The following is a 20,097-nucleotide window of genomic DNA, read 5'->3' as shown; positions in this document are numbered from 1 at the left end:
CACTAACTCATTAAATAATAACACGTCGAGTGCAGTTGTGTCTCTTCTTCCTCCTTTTCTTCTTCTTCTTCTTCTCCTCTTTTTCAAGGTTTAATGCTAAAAAATTCAGCAGAAATTTCTTTCTTTCACTCTTTTGAAGTTTATTCTCTACTTGTTGACTCCATCACTCTTCATCTTAGTCTTCTCCACCCAAATCTCTCACCCTCACTCTCCAAATATTCTGCTTATGTCACCCATTTCTCTTTTTGTTTTGACTCATAGCTTAGGTTCTCATAAAATTAAACTTTTGTGTCCGATAATAGATCATCTTTTACCTTTTTTTTTTGTGTGTTCCCCCCGGTGCTTTTTTGGTTCTTAGCCTCCTAACCTGATTTATCTGGGTATTTCAGTTCTCCCCCTCAGTTTTTTGCATCTGCATTTTATGGTCCAGAGAAGAAACAAAGAAGGTGAAATGCCTGGAGGAATGCTTGGAGTTTGGAAATGAGAGGTTTTGCGCGTGTAAGGGCTCATGGTAAGGTTGATTGGTATTTCCCATAGTTTGTCAGTTTCTGTTTTATTTGGAAGATCACCCATTTGGCTTGCTGCAGCTCCTGAAGATATGCGAGTTTGGATGATTTGATTTTTTTCCCTCTTTACCATTTTGCGGAAAGGCAAAGAAAGAGCTTGGGACCTGAGAAGGAAAAATGGAGCTTTGCACATGAAGCATTTTTGGTAAGTTTAGATTCAGTATTCCCTTTTCCTTTCAAGTTTACTTTTTTCTTTTTTAGTAAAGTTAAACATGAATTCGTATCTCCCTTGTGCTTGCTATTCTGTACTTCTATTAATATGATTCGCATTTCCTTTTCTAGGTGAGAAGTGATTTGGGATATGGGAACTTTTTCTTTGTTGTTTCTATGACCAATATAGGCGATTTTGGGTGTGTTTCGATTTGAACCTTCCAATTTTTTCTGCTAATAGATCTAAAGTTGGTCTCCTTTGATCTCCTTTCTCTCCGAACGATGTAGTTTAAGCCTATTGGCTACTGTAAGTATGATTGGACTCAACATGTCGTATATTTTGAAACAGGTGATTTGGTCTTTGTGGAAGAGATAATGGAGGTTGACAAAAAGAAGTCGAAGGGAGGTTTTCTTCTTTTGTTTGATTGGCATGGCAAATCCCGCAAGAAGCTGTTTGCAAACAATGCTGACCTTCCTGGTATATCTATTGTTATCATGGGATTATGAATATGAACATAACTATCTTTTTTTATTTGATGTTGCTAATTCAATCAAAATTTATGTTTAGAAGGGTCAGAACAACGGAAAGAGACTGTGGAGAGTGATGCAAAGTCAAGGCTTCATTTGGTTAGAGTTCCTCTTGCTTTCTTTATCTTATTTCACACAAAAGTTTTTCATCTGTTATTGTAGAAGCAAATTTTTGATATTTTGTTTGCTGTCGTGGTATTTAGCACTCTGAACTCGATGAGAGCAGAGAAAGTTCGAGTAATAAAGGAAGTATTGATTTTAACTGCACTTCATCAGTCGCTAGCGATGAAGGATATGGAGCTAAGGCTCCTGGAGTGGTTGCTAGACTTATGGGTTTAGATTCTTTACCAATCTCAAATGTTCCAGAAGCCCGTGCTACCGCTGTTCGAAATTCCCACTTTCATGGTTTATCTCATCCTGAGAAGAAAATGCAGGAAGTTTGGAATGTCTATCACCCCATGGAATACCTCAGTGCTCCTAATAAGTTGGATAGTGTTTTTTGGAATCCTGCAGAATCAAAGGTCAATAAGGTTCGAAGCAAGCCCATTGAGAGATTTCAAACTGAATCATTGCCTCCAAAATCTGCTAAATCAATTCCAAGTACCCACCATAAGCTGTTGTCTCCTATTAGTAGTCCGGGGTTCATTCCTACAAGAGATGCAGCTTATGTAATGGAGGCAGTGGCAAAGATAATTGAAGCAAATCCGCAAGGAACTGCCAAGAAAAAGGTGTCTGCTATAGGTTCTTCATCTGTTCCCTTGAGGATCCGGGATTTGAAAGAGAAGCTGGAAGCTGCAGATAAAGCATCAAAACCTCAAACACCTATTTATCACAGTGCCGCAAAGTGTATGAAAGGACAGTGTAATGGTAAGAGCAACATCGTATCAGAATGCACCAAGAACTCTGTGGCTTCAGGAAAGGGGAATTCTAATAATTCAAGGAAGAAAGGGAAGTCAGTATCGCTTGCAGTCCAAGCAAAGGTCAATGTCGAGAGGAGAGAAGGATCCATTTCAAGTAGTAGGAGTTCAAGGAACCTGAAGAAAGAGAGTGATAACAAAGCAAAACAGGCTTTAAGGAGTCAACCAGATACACAAAAGACTTTTCCTAAAGGAACTTCCCTGAATAAGACTAAGACTGTGCTGAGACAGAACAACCAGAAGCAGAATTGCAAAGACAGTTCGACTTTGAAAAGTTCACCTCCTAACCAAGGATGCAGACAGCCTAAGTCGTCCATGAATGTTTCGTCTGGTGCAAATAGGAGCACTAATAAGGTTGTTCTTGACTCTGAAGTTACATCCAGAAAGCCAGGTTCTACGACAACTTATACTGATAGGAATTTGTCTAGGAGAAAGAGTTCCGGAAAGAAACAGTCTGCAAGTGGGGATCCTGAAGAAAGGATTTCTGAAAATTTATTGATTAGGAGCGGTAAAAAGTCCGTAAAATGTAATGTTACAACAGACGGGGATATGAACTGGAGCACAGATAGCCCAAAAAAAGATACAGATATTGTCTCATTTACATTTTCCTCACCCCTGAAAAGGTCAATGCCTGACCCTCAGTCATCGGGTGAAGGGATAGAAAAGGATATCAGCTTTGGTAATAATTTTTCGGGTGACAATGATATCCCTTATTCAAAAAGTTCAGCATTCTTTTCCCACGGCTTTAATGTAATAGGTAGTGATGCTCTAAGTGCTCTTTTGGAGCAAAAGCTTAGGGAACTAACTTGTAAAGTTGATACATCCACATGTCATATGATCAGGGAGGAAAAGTCAGAATTAGCTTCTGAAATTTCATTCCCTAGAATCAATGGGGTGAACACCTCGTCATCAGAACTTGTTGAAAGGCTTCCACATGGTTTTGATAAAGATTTACGAGAACGTCTTGATGACTCTGATTGTATTTCAGCTGACAATCAAGGACTTGACTTAAACCAGAAGTTGCCGGTTTGTCTCTTGATTTCTTACACTCTTCTTTGTTATTATTCTTCCATTATATTTTGAGTCATTCTTTCCTTTATGTTTTCAGTTGCTTGCTTCTCTTATTATTTCTCTATGATCAAGCTGTGAATATTTATGCTATTCACGAGTCTGCTGTTTGCACTAAATTGACTGAGATTATTTTCCAGCAAGAAACGTAGTGTTCCCAATACCTATATTGTGTTATTAGCTACTCAGATAGTGGTTGCACAACTTTCTGACTATGTAATCATTCTGATTATTAGGATTCATTGCGTCAACCCATTGAGTTCAAAAGCTGATTGGAATGCAAAAGGCATTCTAATAGTAGTTTAGTGAAGAAAAATCTGTTTGTTTGGGATTTAAAGAATATCTATGTTGATTCTGATACTGTATCTCTGTTACATAGACAAAATTTCATCAGAAATCAAATAATGACATGTTTTATGTTTCGAGACCTTAAAGAATGACAGCTCTTTTTGTCTTGTAAAGCTTAAATCGGTGTTTTATCACTCAGTGTACTTAATTTTCTCAATCAGATTCATCAGTCAGAGGGGATGGAAGAACATAGCAGTAGTAGCATCAACAGTGAAGCCAGAAAAGAATTTGATTGCCAAGATTCTAGCCCAACCTCAATTCTTGAACCTTCTTTCTCCATAGGAAGTTGTTCGGACGACAAAAACAAGATCAATGGTGAACATACATGCTCTCCTGATTTCATATTTCCACTATATTTCTGTATGATCTTATGTAGAGATTACCTCAGTACCGTTGTTATTTAGAAATTTCAAATTTTCTTTTTCCATAAACATTTTGACATTTGAAATCGATTAGGACTCAGCATTCCAACCAGAGAAAAGTAAACCAACTGACCAATTACTTATGTCCTTTCAGGCAGCGAGCAGTTTTTCTTAGATCAACAAGAATTCAGTTGGTTTCCTGCAAATGAATCTCAAACAGTCGAAGATGAGGCAGAAGTGTCTGAATCAGCCTCTTCCATATCTATAGGAACTTTCAGTTTGCTAGAATCTAAAGAACCAAGTAAATGGGAACTCGAGTATGTGAGACGTATACTGAAACATGCGGACCTAATGTTAACAGAGTTTGCCTTGGGTCAAATTCGCCGGCTCTTACCCCGTAGTCTCTATTACCAGCTAGAGAATCAAGAGAGTACAATGGAGAGCAATAAAGAAGAGTACTCCAAGCTGAGAAGACGGGCTTTGTTTGATTGTGTAAGTGAATGCCTGGACCTAATGTGTCGACAACTTCTCAGTGGAAGCTTCAGGGCATGGGTAAAATGTGCAGATCTGTTCCAAAGAAAAGGGTGGTTGGCGGAAGAATTGTACAAGGAGATTATATGTTGGAATAGCATGGGAGATTTGATGGTTGATGAGCTTGTTGAAAAGGATATGAGCTCCCGGCACGGGAGATGGCTTGATTTTGAACGAGAAGCATTTGAAGAGGGTGTAGAGATTGAGAACGTGATACTAACTTCTTTAGTTGATGAATTGGTTTCTGATTTACTTCTCTTTTGAAGCCTTTCTTTATTGAAATTCCACTATAACTACCTAGAAAACTGATCATCTTCTGGATCTTGTATGGTTTTCGTTGTTAGTGAAAAAAGTATATATTTATACTTCTCTCAATATGTAAAGCACTGAGCAACAATATGCTGATTATTGAACAGAAGATCTGCATACAGCATGATCAGAGGTTGATTCTGGCTCCTAAAATTTAGCTTTGCTCTCCGATGAAACTCCATATTCATCATATTTTCTGTAGGGCAAGTTATTGTTCTCTCTATTTTATCTGCTGCAGGAAGTTCATAAGTTTCAGATTAAGAGTTTTGTCTGATATTGTAAATAGAAAGTCATCAAATTCTCTCTTAGCAATAAGGGATAAGAGCAAGAAATACACTTTTATTAATCCAAATGGGTGATATGCAGATGTTTTAGTACTTGTTGGATATCACTTATTTTGCAATATCAACAGTAAATGAAAATGACTAAAAAAATAACCAAAGACATGGTAGTTTGGTAATTACAAGCTTTATGTTTGGTTTGAAGGCTACGGAGTTTAAATTTTATTGAAAATATGAAATTTATTATTTTGTGAGTTATTATGTTCGCTGCTGATAACTAACATATAATATTTGATTCAGTAGAATTGATGATTTATTTTATTAATATGTTATCATAACTGAATAGACTAAATTAAATTTAATTTAAGTGATTATATTTTGTTTTTATGTAAAATAAATATTACGAGACGACTAGATTTTTAATAGGACTAATGATTTATTTCACTAGTATATTAATGAAACTGCAGTGATCAAATAAGATTTAGTTTTAACAATTTTATTACGTTTGTAGGTAAAAAAATATTAAGAGATGATTGAGTTTCTAACAAGATTAGTAACTTAATTTACAAATTTACTAGTAAAATTGTAATGATCAAATTGAACTTAATTTCAAATGAATTAATTTTACTTATAGATCGTATTATTATTCTATGCCCACATGACTAGAAAATTGAAAAACACCGATGAATAAAAACTTATTTATATTTAGTGATACTACTGATATTGTTAGACTATGTATTTCAATATTTATAAATCAATTTTAAAAGAAAAAATTTTGATTCTCCAAAAACTTTCAATATAAACTGGTTGAACAGTTAAAAAGAAAAAAGAGGAAGAAGAAAAAAACACCATTAACCACAAGTTTTCAGCTCACCACAAAAAAGAAAAAGCCTGTACAGAGGTACAGGTCATGGATGATGATGACGACGACATTTTAAACCACACTTTTCATACAAGCCCATTGCTATAACACAGCAGATAAGATAAACAAGGGCCAGCCACCACACAGCATATCTGTACCAAAATATCAAAACTCACTACTGCAACTACAACTATTTTACTACTCAAAAAGTTGCCTTTATAATCTTGAAATACCAAGGAAAAGAAAAATGAGTGCTCTCCACATAAACATATATGGGTTACCTTCTTCTTCTTCTTCTTCTTCTTCATCACTCTCTTCCTACTTCCCTTCCAATGCCAGAACTTGCACAACCCTTAAGGCCACTAGAGTGAAAACCAGAGCCCTTAGCACAATCCCGGAGACTCAATCTCCGGCCACAGAGCCAGATGAACCACCCTCCGTTGATTTTGCATTTGTTCATGTAAGTTTTACTTTTTATTTTCTAATTGTTAAAAATGTGCGACTCACACTTCTAATCTAGAGCGAGCTGACATGTAAGGAGACCTTGATTGTCTTTTATCACTTCAAATCTTTGAAATTATTTACTGCAAATCAACTTGCATTAGGTCAAGATATTATGAGTGCATTACGGAGGTTTTGTTTGGTTAATTGAAAATACTACGTTACTTTTTCTATAGTCAGTATTACTTCCCGATGGAACACCAGATACACACTTCAGAACAGCTTGTGGTGGCCAGAAGCTTAGAGACATAATGCTGGATTCTAATATTGAGCTATACGGACCATATGTAAGTTTCTTTATAATTAACTTGTACGTAAATTAAATGATTATATTTTTTTGATATATAATATGAAATTTATATATGTAAGTTTGTGTGTATTGATTTTCAGGCAAAACCTTTATCGAATTGTGCAGGAGGAGGAACTTGTGGGACTTGCATGGTGGAGGTGAACTTTTTTTTTTATTAATAAAATTTTAAACTAAATATTTTAACTCGTTGTAACTACATAATTAATAAAACGTAATCATTACATAACATATATTAAAACGTAATTGTAATTTATCTTAACTTAATTAATATAATTTTATTAATATATTTGTGAGGTAATGAAAGGAGAAATCTCAAATATTTATACTATAAAATTTTAAATTCAAACATACATATAAAATTATATACTTACACTGTAAACATAATAGACTCTTGTACAATTTTGTATTAGAATTTTAGTACCACTGGTCTCAAATGAAATTTTTGTAGGTTATAGATGGGAAAGAGCTTCTAAGCCCTCGTACGGACAAAGAGAAGGAAATACTCAAAAGGGTAAATGATCTTTTTCTTTGGGAAAATAGAAAATAGAAAATTACACTCACTTCATCTTAAAATATGTATATATATATGTATATATTTTTTTGTTTATTCAGAAATAAATATAGTATTTAGAGTAAAAATTATTTTAGACAAATTTTACATTTGGAAAATTACAAATAAATATTACCTTGTAGAAACCAAAGAGCTGGAGACTTGCTTGCCAAACAAGAGTTGGCAAACCAGATTCCAGAGGCCTGGTTTGTGATCTTTCCATCATTTCTACTTCACCCAAGTTTTTATATGAACAGAAACTGTAACAAGAAAGTATTTAACTGTGAGTGCAGGTTGTCATTCAGCAGCTGCCTGAATGGAAAGCCCATGAGTGGAAGTATGAAAAGGAATTGCCTTTAGATTCACCTTGACAGGAGAGTATCATGTAATCTGAACTGTTAGGCTGTGTTTGGTTTAAATGCTAATTTTTTAAATTTGTGAATGAGAAAATTTTAGATGAAAACAATATTTTTAAGTTTATACCTATAATCCAAAGTGGATAAATTTATAGTTCTTATACTTACTAACTCCACACCATACCAGACAGACAGCAAAGGTAAACATCTTATGGTACTAAAACATCGATGAGTTCCCTAAATGTATTATTGCTTTCATAAGGAAGTTATTTCTTTTGGTAAGTGGGATTTTTGAACTAACATTAATAAACTGAAATGAAATATTCTCAAAAAACTTTAAAAGCATATGCTCACATAGGTTTATGGGTTTTTTTTAAAACGTTATTGTGATCTAGCAAGAATGAACTTGGATTTTTCAAGTGAAAATCACAAGCTGTGTCAAAGACTATGCTTCTTATGGCAAATTGTCAACACCCACCATCACATGCCCCATCCCATGAGATTTTTAAGAACTAAACAACAAGATGGTGTGTTTGGTGGGTAAAAATGGGCCAACCCATATCTGTTTATTGGATCCTAAGCTCACAAAAAAAAAATTGTATAAATATTAATTATTTGGGAGAAGTTAATATGTATATGTGAATAAATAAATATTTATTCACATATACATATTCACTTAACTTGTTTGTATAAAAGCTCATAAAGATATGATCATTAACTAAAACAATACTAGTAGTATGTGGCATTTGGAGCTCGATGGAGGACAATCAAGTTCATGATTTTCAATATTAATTTGTCAAAGGAAAAGTATGATTAGTGACTGGTTGAAGCAATTTTCTCAATTACCAAGCAAAATGTATGTGGGTGCCATGCCAATATTCTTCTTTCTCGGAGAATGAACTCAGAGGGGAGAAAAACTGAAAAGAGACTGTGTACTGCAGTGTCTATTAATAATGTTATCTTTATTGTGATTAACTTAATTAATAGAATAATTAGTGACGATTAATAAGGTGCAAAGAACCCTAACTTTCCTCGTAACAGCTGCCAAAAAGCTAGGATCCTATGAAAGAGGGCAAATGGCTTACAGCTTTTGTAGTTTCAAGGTGTGTGTGTGTGTGTATGTATGCCCTTAAATACTAACAGTTCCCATTTCAAGGACTGATATAAAATTTCTCCAATTCAAGATAGAATTCTCTTATATTTAAGTATCTGTAGCGGCTTACTGTCGGCTGCTTTTTAGGAAAAATGCCATCACATCCGTATGAGTTGGTATATCAAATCTAAATTTATATATACATATATATGTATACTCTAAATGGCAGAATCACAATTAAGGGAAAGCCATGTTTGATGGTTGTAGAGTCCAGGAAGAAAAGATGTACTACGCTTGATGTGGAAAGGACAATGAGAAACAAGCCATGTGACGCCGTATAGAGAGGAGGTGTATGGGGTAGAATCGATGACGACGATAATGTCGCGTACAAAATTACAGAGGAAGATGTTACGGTGGAGACATTTGTGTGATCTGATAATACTCGGCGAGTCATGACAAGCAGTCGCTAACGTAACTGTGTTTAAATGGTATTTGTTTGATAATATAATTGTGCATTGTGCTTATTAGGTGTCAGTACCTACTTTTAAGCACAAACAATATTCTCTTCTGTACCTTCAGTTATTTATATATGGCTTTGATTTTATATATATATATATATGTTACACACTAAATTAGTATAGTACAAATTTATCATAAAATGCACATGCTGAGAGTATTTTAAAAAGGTGGTGTGATTTAATATTCGAGAATTTATTTATTCTTAGTTCGTTAAAAAAAATATATATATTATTACATATGTTATAAAATATTAATATATGTATATTATAAGTTAAGAAGGCCAACTTTTCCCGTTTCCCATTTGGATCCCTAACGCTTCTCTCAATACAAACGAAGCCCTTTTAATTCTTTTAACGAGCAGAAGAAACCATTTTTATGATACGAGCGGAGGTGGTTGAAACATTAAGCTCCCTGGGTATTGAAAGAAGGGTGATGGGTAGCCATTGACTTTTTCAATATATATATATATTATATTCTCTGGCTTGCTTGCTTGCTTGGTTGGTGAATGGTGATGTAGATGAATGGAATATGTTACAGGCTTCCTGGTGACTTTCTCTTGTACCTTCTAGCCAGGTTGTAGATTCATGAACTGCTGCACTTTTAATGTTTTACAACTTGTTTTTCGTGTTCTTGAATAGTCTTCTCTCGGATAATTATAAGATTTTTATTTTTCTTGTTATTTCAATTATTATAATGGTAAGATGGTATAGAATTTACTGGATTGCATTCTCGTATAATATAATATTGTGAATATTTAATTTAAGATTTATATTTTATCCAAGTACGGACAGTAAAAAGGCAACGTGGCATTTGATGATATAAATAATTAACACATCTCGACGCTACTCCCCCTGTGTGAAGAGCTATACGCATCTGCCTTCGCGCTCTCTTCTTCAGTTTGATACTCGTAGTTGCATAGAAAACCAAGACAATGGAGCCCGGAGCTCCACGCAACGGTAGCCAAGACCCGAAACAAGACCCCAACAGTGGCAACACCCAAGATTCCCCTCTCTTCTCTGAAGAAATTGACAGTAGTTGCTCCACTCCTTATGTCAGTGCTCCTTCAAGTCCCGGACGGGCATCCGGACCAGTCAACGGGGGGTTTTTTTACAGTGCTCCGGCGAGCCCAATGCACTTCGCAATGACCTCAGTTTCCCTTTCATCGCCAAGTGAATCACCCTCTTTCGACAACTCCGTGCCTCATGGTTATGAGTTCGAGTTTTCCGCGAGATTCGGTATGACAGGGTCGGGTATACTGGGGCCAATGAGTTCAGCTGATGAGCTATTCTTGGATGGGAAGATCCGACCCATGAAGCTCTCGACCCATTTGGAGAGGCCCCAGGTGCTGGCTCCATTGCCGGATCTTGACCAGGAGGATGACGAAGACGAGAACGAACGCAGTGTTGCTGACCAGAGCAGCAGAGGCAGGGATCTGAGACTACGCGATAAATCTTTGCGTAGAAGAACTAGATCTCTGTCTCCTTTAAGGAACACCGTAGCCTATCAATGGAATGAAGATGATAAACATAGAGAGAGAAAAGATGACAAGAATGATGATGGCAAGCATGAGGAAGTACAGTCTGAAGAGACGACTCCATCAGTTTCTGGTTGTTCTTCAAGGTCGTCTTCAGCTGGTAGGAGCTCGAAGAGATGGGTTTTCTTGAAAGATTTTCTTTACAGGAGCAAGAGTGAAGGGAGGAGTAGTAACAGCAAGTTCTGGTCTACTATCTCGTTTTCACCCGGCAAAGAGAAGAAACCTCTGAGTCCAATCGCCCATGGCGTCGTTCAAGATTCTGTTTCTAAAGAGAAGTTGAACAGTTCTACTGCATCTGGTTTGGCAGGGTCCGAGAATCAGAAGGCTAAGGTGTCCGGAAAGAACAAGCCTGTAAATGGGATAGGGAAGAGGAGGATACCGCCGTCACCACACGAGCTGCATTACACAGCAAATAGAGCTCAAGCTGAAGAACTGAGGAAGAAAACTTACTTGCCTTACAGGCAAGGATTGCTTGGGTGCTTGGGGTTTAGTTCAAAGGGGTATGGTGCCATGAATGGATTTACTAGAGCTCTGAATCCTGTTTCTTCCAGATAAAAATGAAATTCCCTGATGGGGTTTCAAAGAAAACTGTACAGATACCATTATATTTTTTTTCTTGATTCTCAGTTTTTTTCAAGGTTAAATGCATGTAGTTATTTGACGGGTCTTCTCTTTTGACACTTGAAAAGAGAAGTTCTCTTCATTGATGGGTTTGATCCCGGTTGCCTGTTATATTGCTTGTATAACTATATGAAAGAATCTAAAAAAAAAAAATGCAGATTTCCTCCTATATCTGCTCTGGTTTGTTAATGTTTCTTTCTTTATCTGTTAAAGATCCTTAAATGAGTCGGATTGTTTTAAGCTGTGTGAATGTAAACATTCTCACGAAAGCTATATTTCTTGGTGGGGGTCATTTTGGTGGGTACTCACCACTCAACCTGACAACTCTCCAGTAGCTGGCTTTATACAGTTTGCCAGGTAAAATGAAGAATTTATTGCTTAATCTCCATTCTCAGCCTACAGGAAACTCACTGTTAGATCAAAAGACAAAAAAAATTATGGTAAGTTGGCAGAATTTTTTTAGTCTAACCAAAGAAACTCACAAACCATGAAATTGCATGGTTCTTGCTCTAATTTCCAGAGGAATTACACTATAAGCTCTCAAACTCAAAACATATTTGTGAAACACCAAGCATAGGTATCTTAGAACTTGATTATTGAGGCGATAACATGATTTCAAGGCATATATCCTGTTGCGTTAGGTAGCCGAGGACTTCCACAATTGCACGAGTGTACCACATTGGTGGCCCGCAATTGCATTATGTGGCTTATGAAGCGTGTGAATTTGGTTATATCTTCCCTAAAACTGTTTTGGATAGCAGGGATGCACATGAAACTAACATCAAAGTTTTTTCTTTGTTATTAGTTCAGATAGGAACAGTTGTGTAACTTTTTAACATAATTATAATATAAATAGAATTAAAATGTTTTATTTAAATTGAACATATATCTGTGATTAAAAGAAAGTAAGACTACTTAGCCAAAAACTTATTTAATTTTCATTTGGACCAATAGAATTAGGTAGATCTATAGATTTTGAGTTGCGATTGAGGGCTTGAAATCTTTATATTATATTATATTGGGTATGGTGTCCCCTAGACATTGACATAAAGAAGATCATGAAACATTGACATAAAGTAGTGTGGAGATTATTAGACAAGGACTTGTGGTAGATTTGTGGTTAATACATCTTACATATCCCTATCGGATTCATTTCTTTTTGGCTTCTTCTCTCTTGGGACTTTCTTTCTTTTTTATGATTATGATTATTCTCTCCATAAATATATTATATACACACACAGTTTCATGGCCTCTTCAGTCCTCCATGAAAATGTAAGAGACAACAATCAAGCAAATTATATATTTTTTTAACCCAAAAGACATCTCATCACGGTAATTAAAAGGAGATAAAGTGAGGATCTACCAGAAGCAATTGAGAAGTACCTTCGTTGCAATCACCAGGAGCTGATGTCAGGTTCCCAAGTACCTCCATCAATCTCTGTGACACAATTAAATGTATACGTGTTGGCAAGACAATACCATGGTCCCCAGCTTCATTATTGCTCGTGGCCTTGCCTGGTATCCAATTCCTATGTCATCCAAGGACCATTTTCAAGTAGTAAGTGGCAGATATGTGACATTTCTAATCTCACACAACTCCCATCACAATCTATCCATCAACAATCTGCCTAGAATAATAGCAGCTATTTGCCTTTAATTTAGTTCATATCCCATTTTCACTTAATTTCAACCTCCTAAAGATACTGAGGATTAAAACATGATATATATGTTTAATATCACTCCACTCTTCTTAAATTTTTTTGGGTCATCAAAATTCAATTCTTAGGAACTAAAATGAGAATTGATTCTTATGAAAAGGAATTCAAGAGGGTGAGAATGGGATCAAACAAAGCATATATTTTGACATGTTTACAGTAAATATAAAAAAACTAAAGAGAGACAAATGGATATAGAATAAAAATTGAACCACATGCAGCTTTATTGTTTTCTATCTTGAAAAATAAAATGTTTATATAAGAAACTTAAGACTATTTAGTTCCAAAAATAAACTACTGGCACACACAAACATATATACATATATATATGTACACTCGCACATAAACTTATATTCAGAACTCAAGATTTATAATTATTTTTTTTAGGTTAAACTAGTTAACACCTCCAGAAACACATAAAATATTTTTAGTTACAATATAATCTTTAATATTTTCCATTTATTTCAAATGTTTAATTTTTTTAAATAAAAAAATTAAAATAATTAGATTATCATTAAATGGTATAACTAGATTATCATTGAATGGTCTAAAGAGCAGCTTAAGAGAATAAACATTACTGGTAATATTGTATATATATATATATATGTATGCATTATTTTTGTTTATGAATCTCCCATATCACTCACTAGAATAGTTGGAAAAAAATAGAATTATTATTTTATGGAGACCACATTTCCGTATTCCCTGGCTTTTAGCATCTATCAAATTCCATTCTTAAACAAAAACAATTTCCATTGGATGTAAACAAGAAGCCAGGGGGAAATTTTCTGTTACAAAGACCTGCCAAAGGTAAGAAGCTCTTGCCGTGTGATTAATGGATCTTTTGTTGACTCGACTTTCCTAGATTCACACCAGATTTTGGGGCTTTAAAAAAGATGAGCACTAGGAACTAAGAAGGAGAGGAGGAGGAGCGGAAGCACCCTTTTTGTTTATTCATATTGCTGGCTGGCTAAGTGGGAATAAGTTGGCCAAATGGCACACCTGTTCCTTGTTGGTAATGAAGAGATGACATTAAAGATGGACGGCGAGCACTCATCTATACCATACAAGCATCTGAATCTTTTCACCATTAAGCAACAAATGTATAGTATTGGATTTGTAAACTCGTCATTTCTGGGTAAGGTGTAGACTGGAAACCAGACATACTCACCAAGCTGAAACAAGTGCGTATAATTTCCGAAGATAATTAACATGGTTTTAAAAAAAAAACTGTCACAAAAATAGTAATGTACAATTTAGATAGCTTAACTTGTAGTAGTAATAGTAGATCTATAACAGGAACAAGCGCATGCGGAGTTCATGCCTGAGAGAATTTTAGGAGGGCCTACATCCATTTACGCACAGCAAACCACTAACATGCTCCTAACTTCGCTTACTCAACTCAATCCAGCATGGTCTAATGACTTAATGCTAATAGGATTTTTCATGTCAAAAGGAGCAGCACTGTCGCCAAGTATAAAGTTCTTATAATTGTTTTATGGGAGAAAAAAGTTGTTACAGAAGAACTGGTCTTGGAACTCACCTAATCGCTTTTTAGTCAGGCGTAGACAGCCGCGGAAGATGAAACTCCATTAAGAAGGGCACATTAGCAGAGGGATGTGACTACATCCAGTAATCATGCAAAGATACACAGGATGTTCTTCTTGAGAGTGAATTCATCTGCCTTCGCTGCTTTGGTTGACTGCACTGACAGTGGAAAGGACAAATATTAGTAATCCAACGTAGTGTTTTTTTTTTCTGAGATAAAAGTGATTGATATATATAAATTGACAATGCCAAGAGGGCGTAACCCACATACAAAATTTTTTTTTACATATTTATGAGTATATTTACAATAGATCCTAAATCTTTAAAAGAATCAAGGTTGTACCTTAGGACAATAGAACTAAAAAAATTGAAACCGGCAAATTAGTTTTTTACCCTAAAAAATCTTAGAATTCATTTCTTTCAATATAATCCATAAAATTGTCAGGGGAATAACTCTGTCATTTGTTAATCGCCTTGAATTCTTTTCAAGCTAACAATTTGCCTTCAACCGATTCAGAAATAATTCAAAAAATACGAAGCAACTTATAAATCATTGTCCAGAGATCATAAGAGAGTGAGCACGCTAGAAGATGGTTGCAGGACTCAAGATTTTGCCTGCACGGTACACACCAGTTGGCCAAAGCAAAGCTTCTTTTCATGAGATTGTCAAGAGTAGGAATACAACCCAAAGCAGCTTCCTATGCAAAGACAGAGATTCTAGGTGGGATATGAGAATTCCATATAATTTTATAGGGGAAGACAGGAATAAAATCAGTACCGTCCGCCGAAGATATATAGAGTGATTTGTCAGAAAAAACACCATTTTTACACATATTGCAGTTTAATTTGTCTGCTTCAGTACTCAGTTTGATATTGGCCAGAAGCTGTAGCAGTTTTTCATATTCCAACTCCCAGTCTTTTAAATTTCTAGTGGTAGTCACATCTCCGAGAGAGAATTAGTCCCACGTAGTGTGTATTAAATATTGTCAGTATGCTACTGCAAGCTCTTTGGCACAAGTAAAAACTGAAGTTTTGTATAATTTTTCACCAATAAATGGCTTAAAAAAAGTCTTCATACCAATTGACAATAATATATGGTCAAATAATCTACCTTGTCAAGCATTCACTCGTTCAAGCCTCTTTCATCATTGGCATAATACGCACCTTTCTCCATAAGTTCTTTACCAGTTTTCAAGCAGATCTACCCATAAAAAAACAAATATCTGGGTAAAAAATATGACGGGCAAAAATGAAAGATATAATTAAGTTTCTGAGAGTTTTATCTTTCACAAAATTTTAGCCCCCTATCATAGAAAGGAAGGGCTATGCATATTTGAATACCATCAGCTATCCAAACGAAAGATGGAATAAAAGATAATTGAGAAGCAAAAGGTTCCCCTGAGGAATCAGACGCTAGATAAAAAAAGATTGTTGACCTTGCAGAGGTCCGCTTAAGCATCCCAATTTCTTCCTCCATCAGGGCGAAGTACTGAATTCTTCTCTTGTTGCTAGCACTTGAAAACTCCTTAACAAAGCTGTTCAAAGATGCCACAATACCAGTCTACAATAAAACAACAGCCAATCTGTAAAAACATATGAACAACTAACGTTTGAAGTGAGATTCTCTCTTGCATCACAGCTTGTGCCACATTTCTCATTTATGAAATTTACCAAATTCTCCGAGTCTCTTACACCAGTAATCTTCACCAGGTTTCTTATTACTTGGAAAGAATTTTTTAGTGGGATACCAACTCACATTATACCTGCAACCACATTTGTCTTAGAAAAAACTGTTATTTTCCACTTCTATCAAAGGTACAATGCAGAGATCATTCTGTAAAGTAATATATAGGCAACAACAATCTTAAATTTGCCAAACACAGTCCATGCTACACAATAATAAGATTTCTAAAATATCACTGGACTCACTTTTCAGCAAAATCCTTGTATTTTCAGCATCAAGATTATCAATCACTGCTCTTTCCTCCAGCTTAAATACTGTTGCAATCTTTTCATAGGTCTTCATTTAAGGAAATAGAATCATAATTAGAGACTGAGTTACATTCTGGCCAAATGTGCAAATCTGCAATAAAAGTACCTTGATCATTACAAAAAAACATTTGCTAACTGAAGCAAGTTGCGTGCAATGGCCACACCTGCATATCAAAAAAGGGAGAAATGATTTAGAGCCAGTGGTTTACTAACATGCTTAATTACAGATATTAATGAATGCATGTTTGAATGGCCTTCGGGACTTGTATAATGCCCAAACAAAGGCTCTGAACAAGTTGATTACAGGGCCTTTTCTTCATAACTTCTCAAGAAGAAAATCTGCAATAAAAGTACCTTGATCATTACAAAAAACATTTGCTAACTAGAGCAAGTTGCATGCAATGGCCACACCTGCATATCAAAAAAGGGAGAAATGATTTAGAGCCAGTGGTTTACTAACAAGCTTAATTACAGATATTAATGAATGCATGTTTGAATGGCCTTCGGGACTTGTATAATGCCCAAACAAAGGCTCTGAACAAGTTGATTACAGGGCCTTTTCTCCATAACTTCCCAAGTTGAAATGGAGCACATTTTATGAAGATATAAGGATCATTTTGACTATTTTTATTTTTTATTTTATCTACCTAAGTTCTTAAAATCTAAAGAGAGAATTATAGAGACAATCAATATCAGGTTTGAAATTTAATTCTGGAGCATAGAACTCAAACAGAACATCTTTGGTTTCATCCAGGACAACAGCATCAAAATTCTCTGGTGTTAGTACCACTATTCTTGGCATTGTACCTATTGTCACGTTTGTTCCAGCATATGAAGCCGGATTTCAAGTCCACCTAAATATTGACTGAAGATATCCTAAAGCTGTTCACCAAATGACTATAACAGCTTTATTCCACAATATCTAAACATAACATAGAAAATGAGAACTTCAAATGAAGTCCCACTGGCCCACCCACTGACCCAAGTTTTGAATGATCAATAAAATAGCTCTCAAGTTGAGAGAATGCTTAACACTAAGTCATTCCTCATTCAAATGAGTAATGACTTATGTGGACAACAATTATTTTGCATACAGTAATGAAGTAACTAAACAATAGATCAAATATCATTACTTTTCATTCCTCCAATTGTTTCCCCCCGAAAAAAATCCAAAACACTACTAAATGGCCAAATGCCAAGTTGTCAAGAAATTCCCATGAACTTCATCCACGATACTCAAAATACTCATTGATAGGAAATGAAATAGCAACCAAATATCAATCTAGAACATCAATATCTACCGTATAACTTCTTAAAAGACTATATGATCCCTCTCAGAATTTACGACCACAAGGGCTTCAGCAGTATATGCACCTTGATACCTAAAAGATACAGGAGCACTAGTTAAAAACATTACTTTGGATAAGTGTTAGGAGCAGATAAGAATATCTTTTATTGAGAATCAGTGCCAGATAAATCCAATTTTAACCATCCAAGAGATTAGCCTGCACTTGCTTTTTTGGTGGCAAAGAACCTCTAGGAAACAATTGAATGGTGGGATATTCAGAAAGCTGCACAAGCTTTTTTGCTCACTAAAGTTCACCTATACCCAGCACAACCTGATGCTTACTAAGCTATCTAACCAGAGGCCATCTAGAGTGACAATATGGGCAAACAGGAAAGCTTTCTCATATAAGCCATATGTGTACTCAAGAAGGATACATATTTTCAACGGTCGATTTGCAGGAGAAAATAACAACAGCGATACATTATATAAATCAATTTCAACTCATGAAAATAAATTTCTGAGGTGATAATTGATAATTGATATAATAAACAAGAAACCATGAAAATCAATACTAGAACACTGCCAAACAGCTGATCTTTCCAATTAAAACAGGCTTTGCCTTCCAGATACTCATACCAAGCTTCTAATACTCTGCGACAAGCCTTTTACAGTGTCCACGCCTACAGTGAAGAAAATAAAAAGACAATTCCTGGTGCTGCATGTTGTTCTTGGGAACATGAGCCTTTTACAGTGTCCACACCAAGTGCCATATCAAACAATTTCTACAGCAAATTTTTTAGCATAGACAGAAACATGCTACCTCTATTATTCTTGGAAAGCTAGTTCCTGCATTGAATCTTGTCTTTAGAGAGCTTAAAAACCAAGTATCAGCAACTTAAAATCAGAATAAGAAAGAAGTGTACAACAATGTACGTTATTTTTAAACAAATTGAAAACAAGAACGCAGCTAAAGTACCAAAACACTTTTACTCATTATTTAGCATAGCACGTTGTAAGGGTAAACAAATAGTCAGCACTAAGTATCTCAACCATACTCATGAGATTGAAACCTAGCTCCAGAATGATCTTTTAAACATCAAGGTATTGGTTATACACACACACACACACACACACACACACACACACACACACACACACACACACACACACACACACACTACAAACACAGAACCAAGGAGATATAGATCCAAAATTCATATTCCATATATAACACACACATGAATGATTTTTACATACATAAATATACCTATAAAATTATAAGAGCGAGTTCATGTAAATCTGATATATGGACATACAAATGAATAGATATAATACATACATAATATATTAAATTTTAGGAGTAAATAAAAGTTCAGTACTAAGTATCTCAACCGTACTCATAAGATCCAAACCTAGCTCCAGACTGATCTTTTAAGCATCAAGATATTGATTACACACACACACGCACACACACACACACACACACACACACACACACACACACACACACACACACACACACAACAGACACAGTAACAAGGAGATATAGATCCAAAATTCACAGTCCATATACAACATATACATGAATGGTTTTTACATACATAAATATACCTATTAAAATTATAAGACTACAAACTTAATTTACATCAACGCATAAGCGAGTTCATGTAAATCCGATATATGGCCATACAAATGAATGGATGTAATACATACATAATGTATTAAATTGTAGGATTAAAACTTCCTTCGTTTCCCTTATTGCTCGAAAATTAAATAGGAAAAAACAGAGAGAAAGAGATAACTACCAGGGAGCATAGAACTCGACGGGAGCGCCGTGATCTTTTCTGACCTCCTTCTCGAAGTTTTGTTCGGTGAAAAACGATATCTTCTGTTAAAACCGAGGAAGCGACTAAGTCAAGGGGCTGTTACTAACGAAAAAAGATTGGAGCTCAACATTATTTACTTCTTTGCTTTCTTAATACTGATTCGCTATTCATCTGCTTCCCTTCTCCTCTCTCTCTCTCTCTCTCTCAATAGAGCAATAGTTTTATGGAACAAAAATGTTCATGAGAGTTGTTAGCAAGGAAGTTTGGCGAAGGTGTCACGTCGCTTCATGGTCAATATAATGTTTGTTCGTCGTTTCACTGA

The 20,097-nt window shown here is 35.4% G+C and overlaps 3 protein-coding genes and 1 long non-coding RNA gene across 6 annotated transcripts; 3 read left to right on the top strand and 1 right to left on the bottom strand.

Moving 5' to 3' along the window:
* Position 1: 1 nt before the first annotated feature.
* LOC110815410 (uncharacterized) lies at positions 2-4,932 on the top strand. The gene is made up of 7 exons (XM_088214782.1): positions 2-511; positions 588-711; positions 1,066-1,194; positions 1,285-1,343; positions 1,448-3,187; positions 3,739-3,892; positions 4,094-4,932. Exons 3-7 carry the CDS (start codon positions 1,092-1,094, stop codon positions 4,732-4,734), a joined length of 2,697 nt encoding a protein of 898 aa, XP_088070908.1. The 5' UTR covers positions 2-511; positions 588-711; positions 1,066-1,091; the 3' UTR covers positions 4,735-4,932.
* A 1,116-nt stretch (positions 4,933-6,048) lies between these two features.
* PNSB3 (NDH-dependent cyclic electron flow 1) lies at positions 6,049-7,802 on the top strand. The gene is made up of 6 exons (XM_022043054.2): positions 6,049-6,382; positions 6,600-6,710; positions 6,814-6,870; positions 7,182-7,244; positions 7,427-7,489; positions 7,577-7,802. The coding sequence occupies exons 1-6, from the start codon at positions 6,170-6,172 to the stop codon at positions 7,652-7,654; spliced, it is 585 nt and encodes a 194-aa protein (XP_021898746.1). The 5' UTR covers positions 6,049-6,169; the 3' UTR covers positions 7,655-7,802.
* Positions 7,803-9,551: 1,749 nt separating this feature from the next.
* LOC110815312 (uncharacterized) lies at positions 9,552-11,575 on the top strand. The gene has a single exon (XM_022043051.2). It carries the CDS (start codon positions 10,183-10,185, stop codon positions 11,338-11,340), a length of 1,158 nt encoding a protein of 385 aa, XP_021898743.1. The 5' UTR covers positions 9,552-10,182; the 3' UTR covers positions 11,341-11,575.
* Positions 11,576-12,392: 817 nt separating this feature from the next.
* On the bottom strand, positions 12,393-20,096 carry LOC110815315 (uncharacterized). Of its 3 annotated transcripts, none has more exons than XR_002539810.2 (8): positions 19,755-20,095; positions 17,016-17,072; positions 16,768-16,825; positions 16,599-16,689; positions 16,106-16,432; positions 15,781-15,870; positions 14,665-14,828; positions 12,393-12,935 (listed from the first exon to the last, which is right to left on the bottom strand). It is a non-coding gene; the product is annotated as an uncharacterized LOC110815315 (long non-coding RNA). The 3 variants fall into 3 exon arrangements; XR_002539812.2 differs by lacking the exon at positions 12,393-12,935 and adding an exon at positions 13,739-14,296 and having other exon boundaries at positions 19,755-20,096; XR_015817514.1 differs by lacking the exon at positions 12,393-12,935 and adding an exon at positions 14,353-14,585 and having other exon boundaries at positions 19,755-20,096.
* Between the last annotated feature and the right edge of the window lies 1 nt (position 20,097).

Source organism: Carica papaya, chromosome 3, assembly GCF_054855325.1.
Source record: "Carica papaya isolate Zhongbai chromosome 3, ASM5485532v1, whole genome shotgun sequence".
NCBI classification, from domain to species: Eukaryota; Viridiplantae; Streptophyta; class Magnoliopsida; order Brassicales; family Caricaceae; genus Carica; species Carica papaya.
This window is presented reverse-complemented; position numbering and strand designations above follow the sequence as displayed.

Excerpts from the sequence above, each read along its gene's own strand:
- LOC110815410 (XM_088214782.1), top strand. The coding sequence starts at position 1,092 with ATGGAGGTTGACAAAAAGAAGTCGAAGGGAGGTTTTCTTCTTTTGTTT. Across the intron at positions 3,188-3,738 it reads ACTTAAACCAGAAGTTGCCG|ATTCATCAGTCAGAGGGGAT; the intron begins GTTTGTCTCTTG and ends TTTCTCAATCAG. Across the intron at positions 3,893-4,093 it reads CGACAAAAACAAGATCAATG|GCAGCGAGCAGTTTTTCTTA; the intron begins GTGAACATACAT and ends ATGTCCTTTCAG.
- PNSB3 (XM_022043054.2), top strand. The coding sequence starts at position 6,170 with ATGAGTGCTCTCCACATAAACATATATGGGTTACCTTCTTCTTCTTCT. Across the intron at positions 6,383-6,599 it reads TTGATTTTGCATTTGTTCAT|TCAGTATTACTTCCCGATGG; the intron begins GTAAGTTTTACT and ends CTTTTTCTATAG. Across the intron at positions 7,490-7,576 it reads AACCAGATTCCAGAGGCCTG|GTTGTCATTCAGCAGCTGCC; the intron begins GTTTGTGATCTT and ends CTGTGAGTGCAG.
- LOC110815312 (XM_022043051.2), top strand. The coding sequence starts at position 10,183 with ATGGAGCCCGGAGCTCCACGCAACGGTAGCCAAGACCCGAAACAAGAC.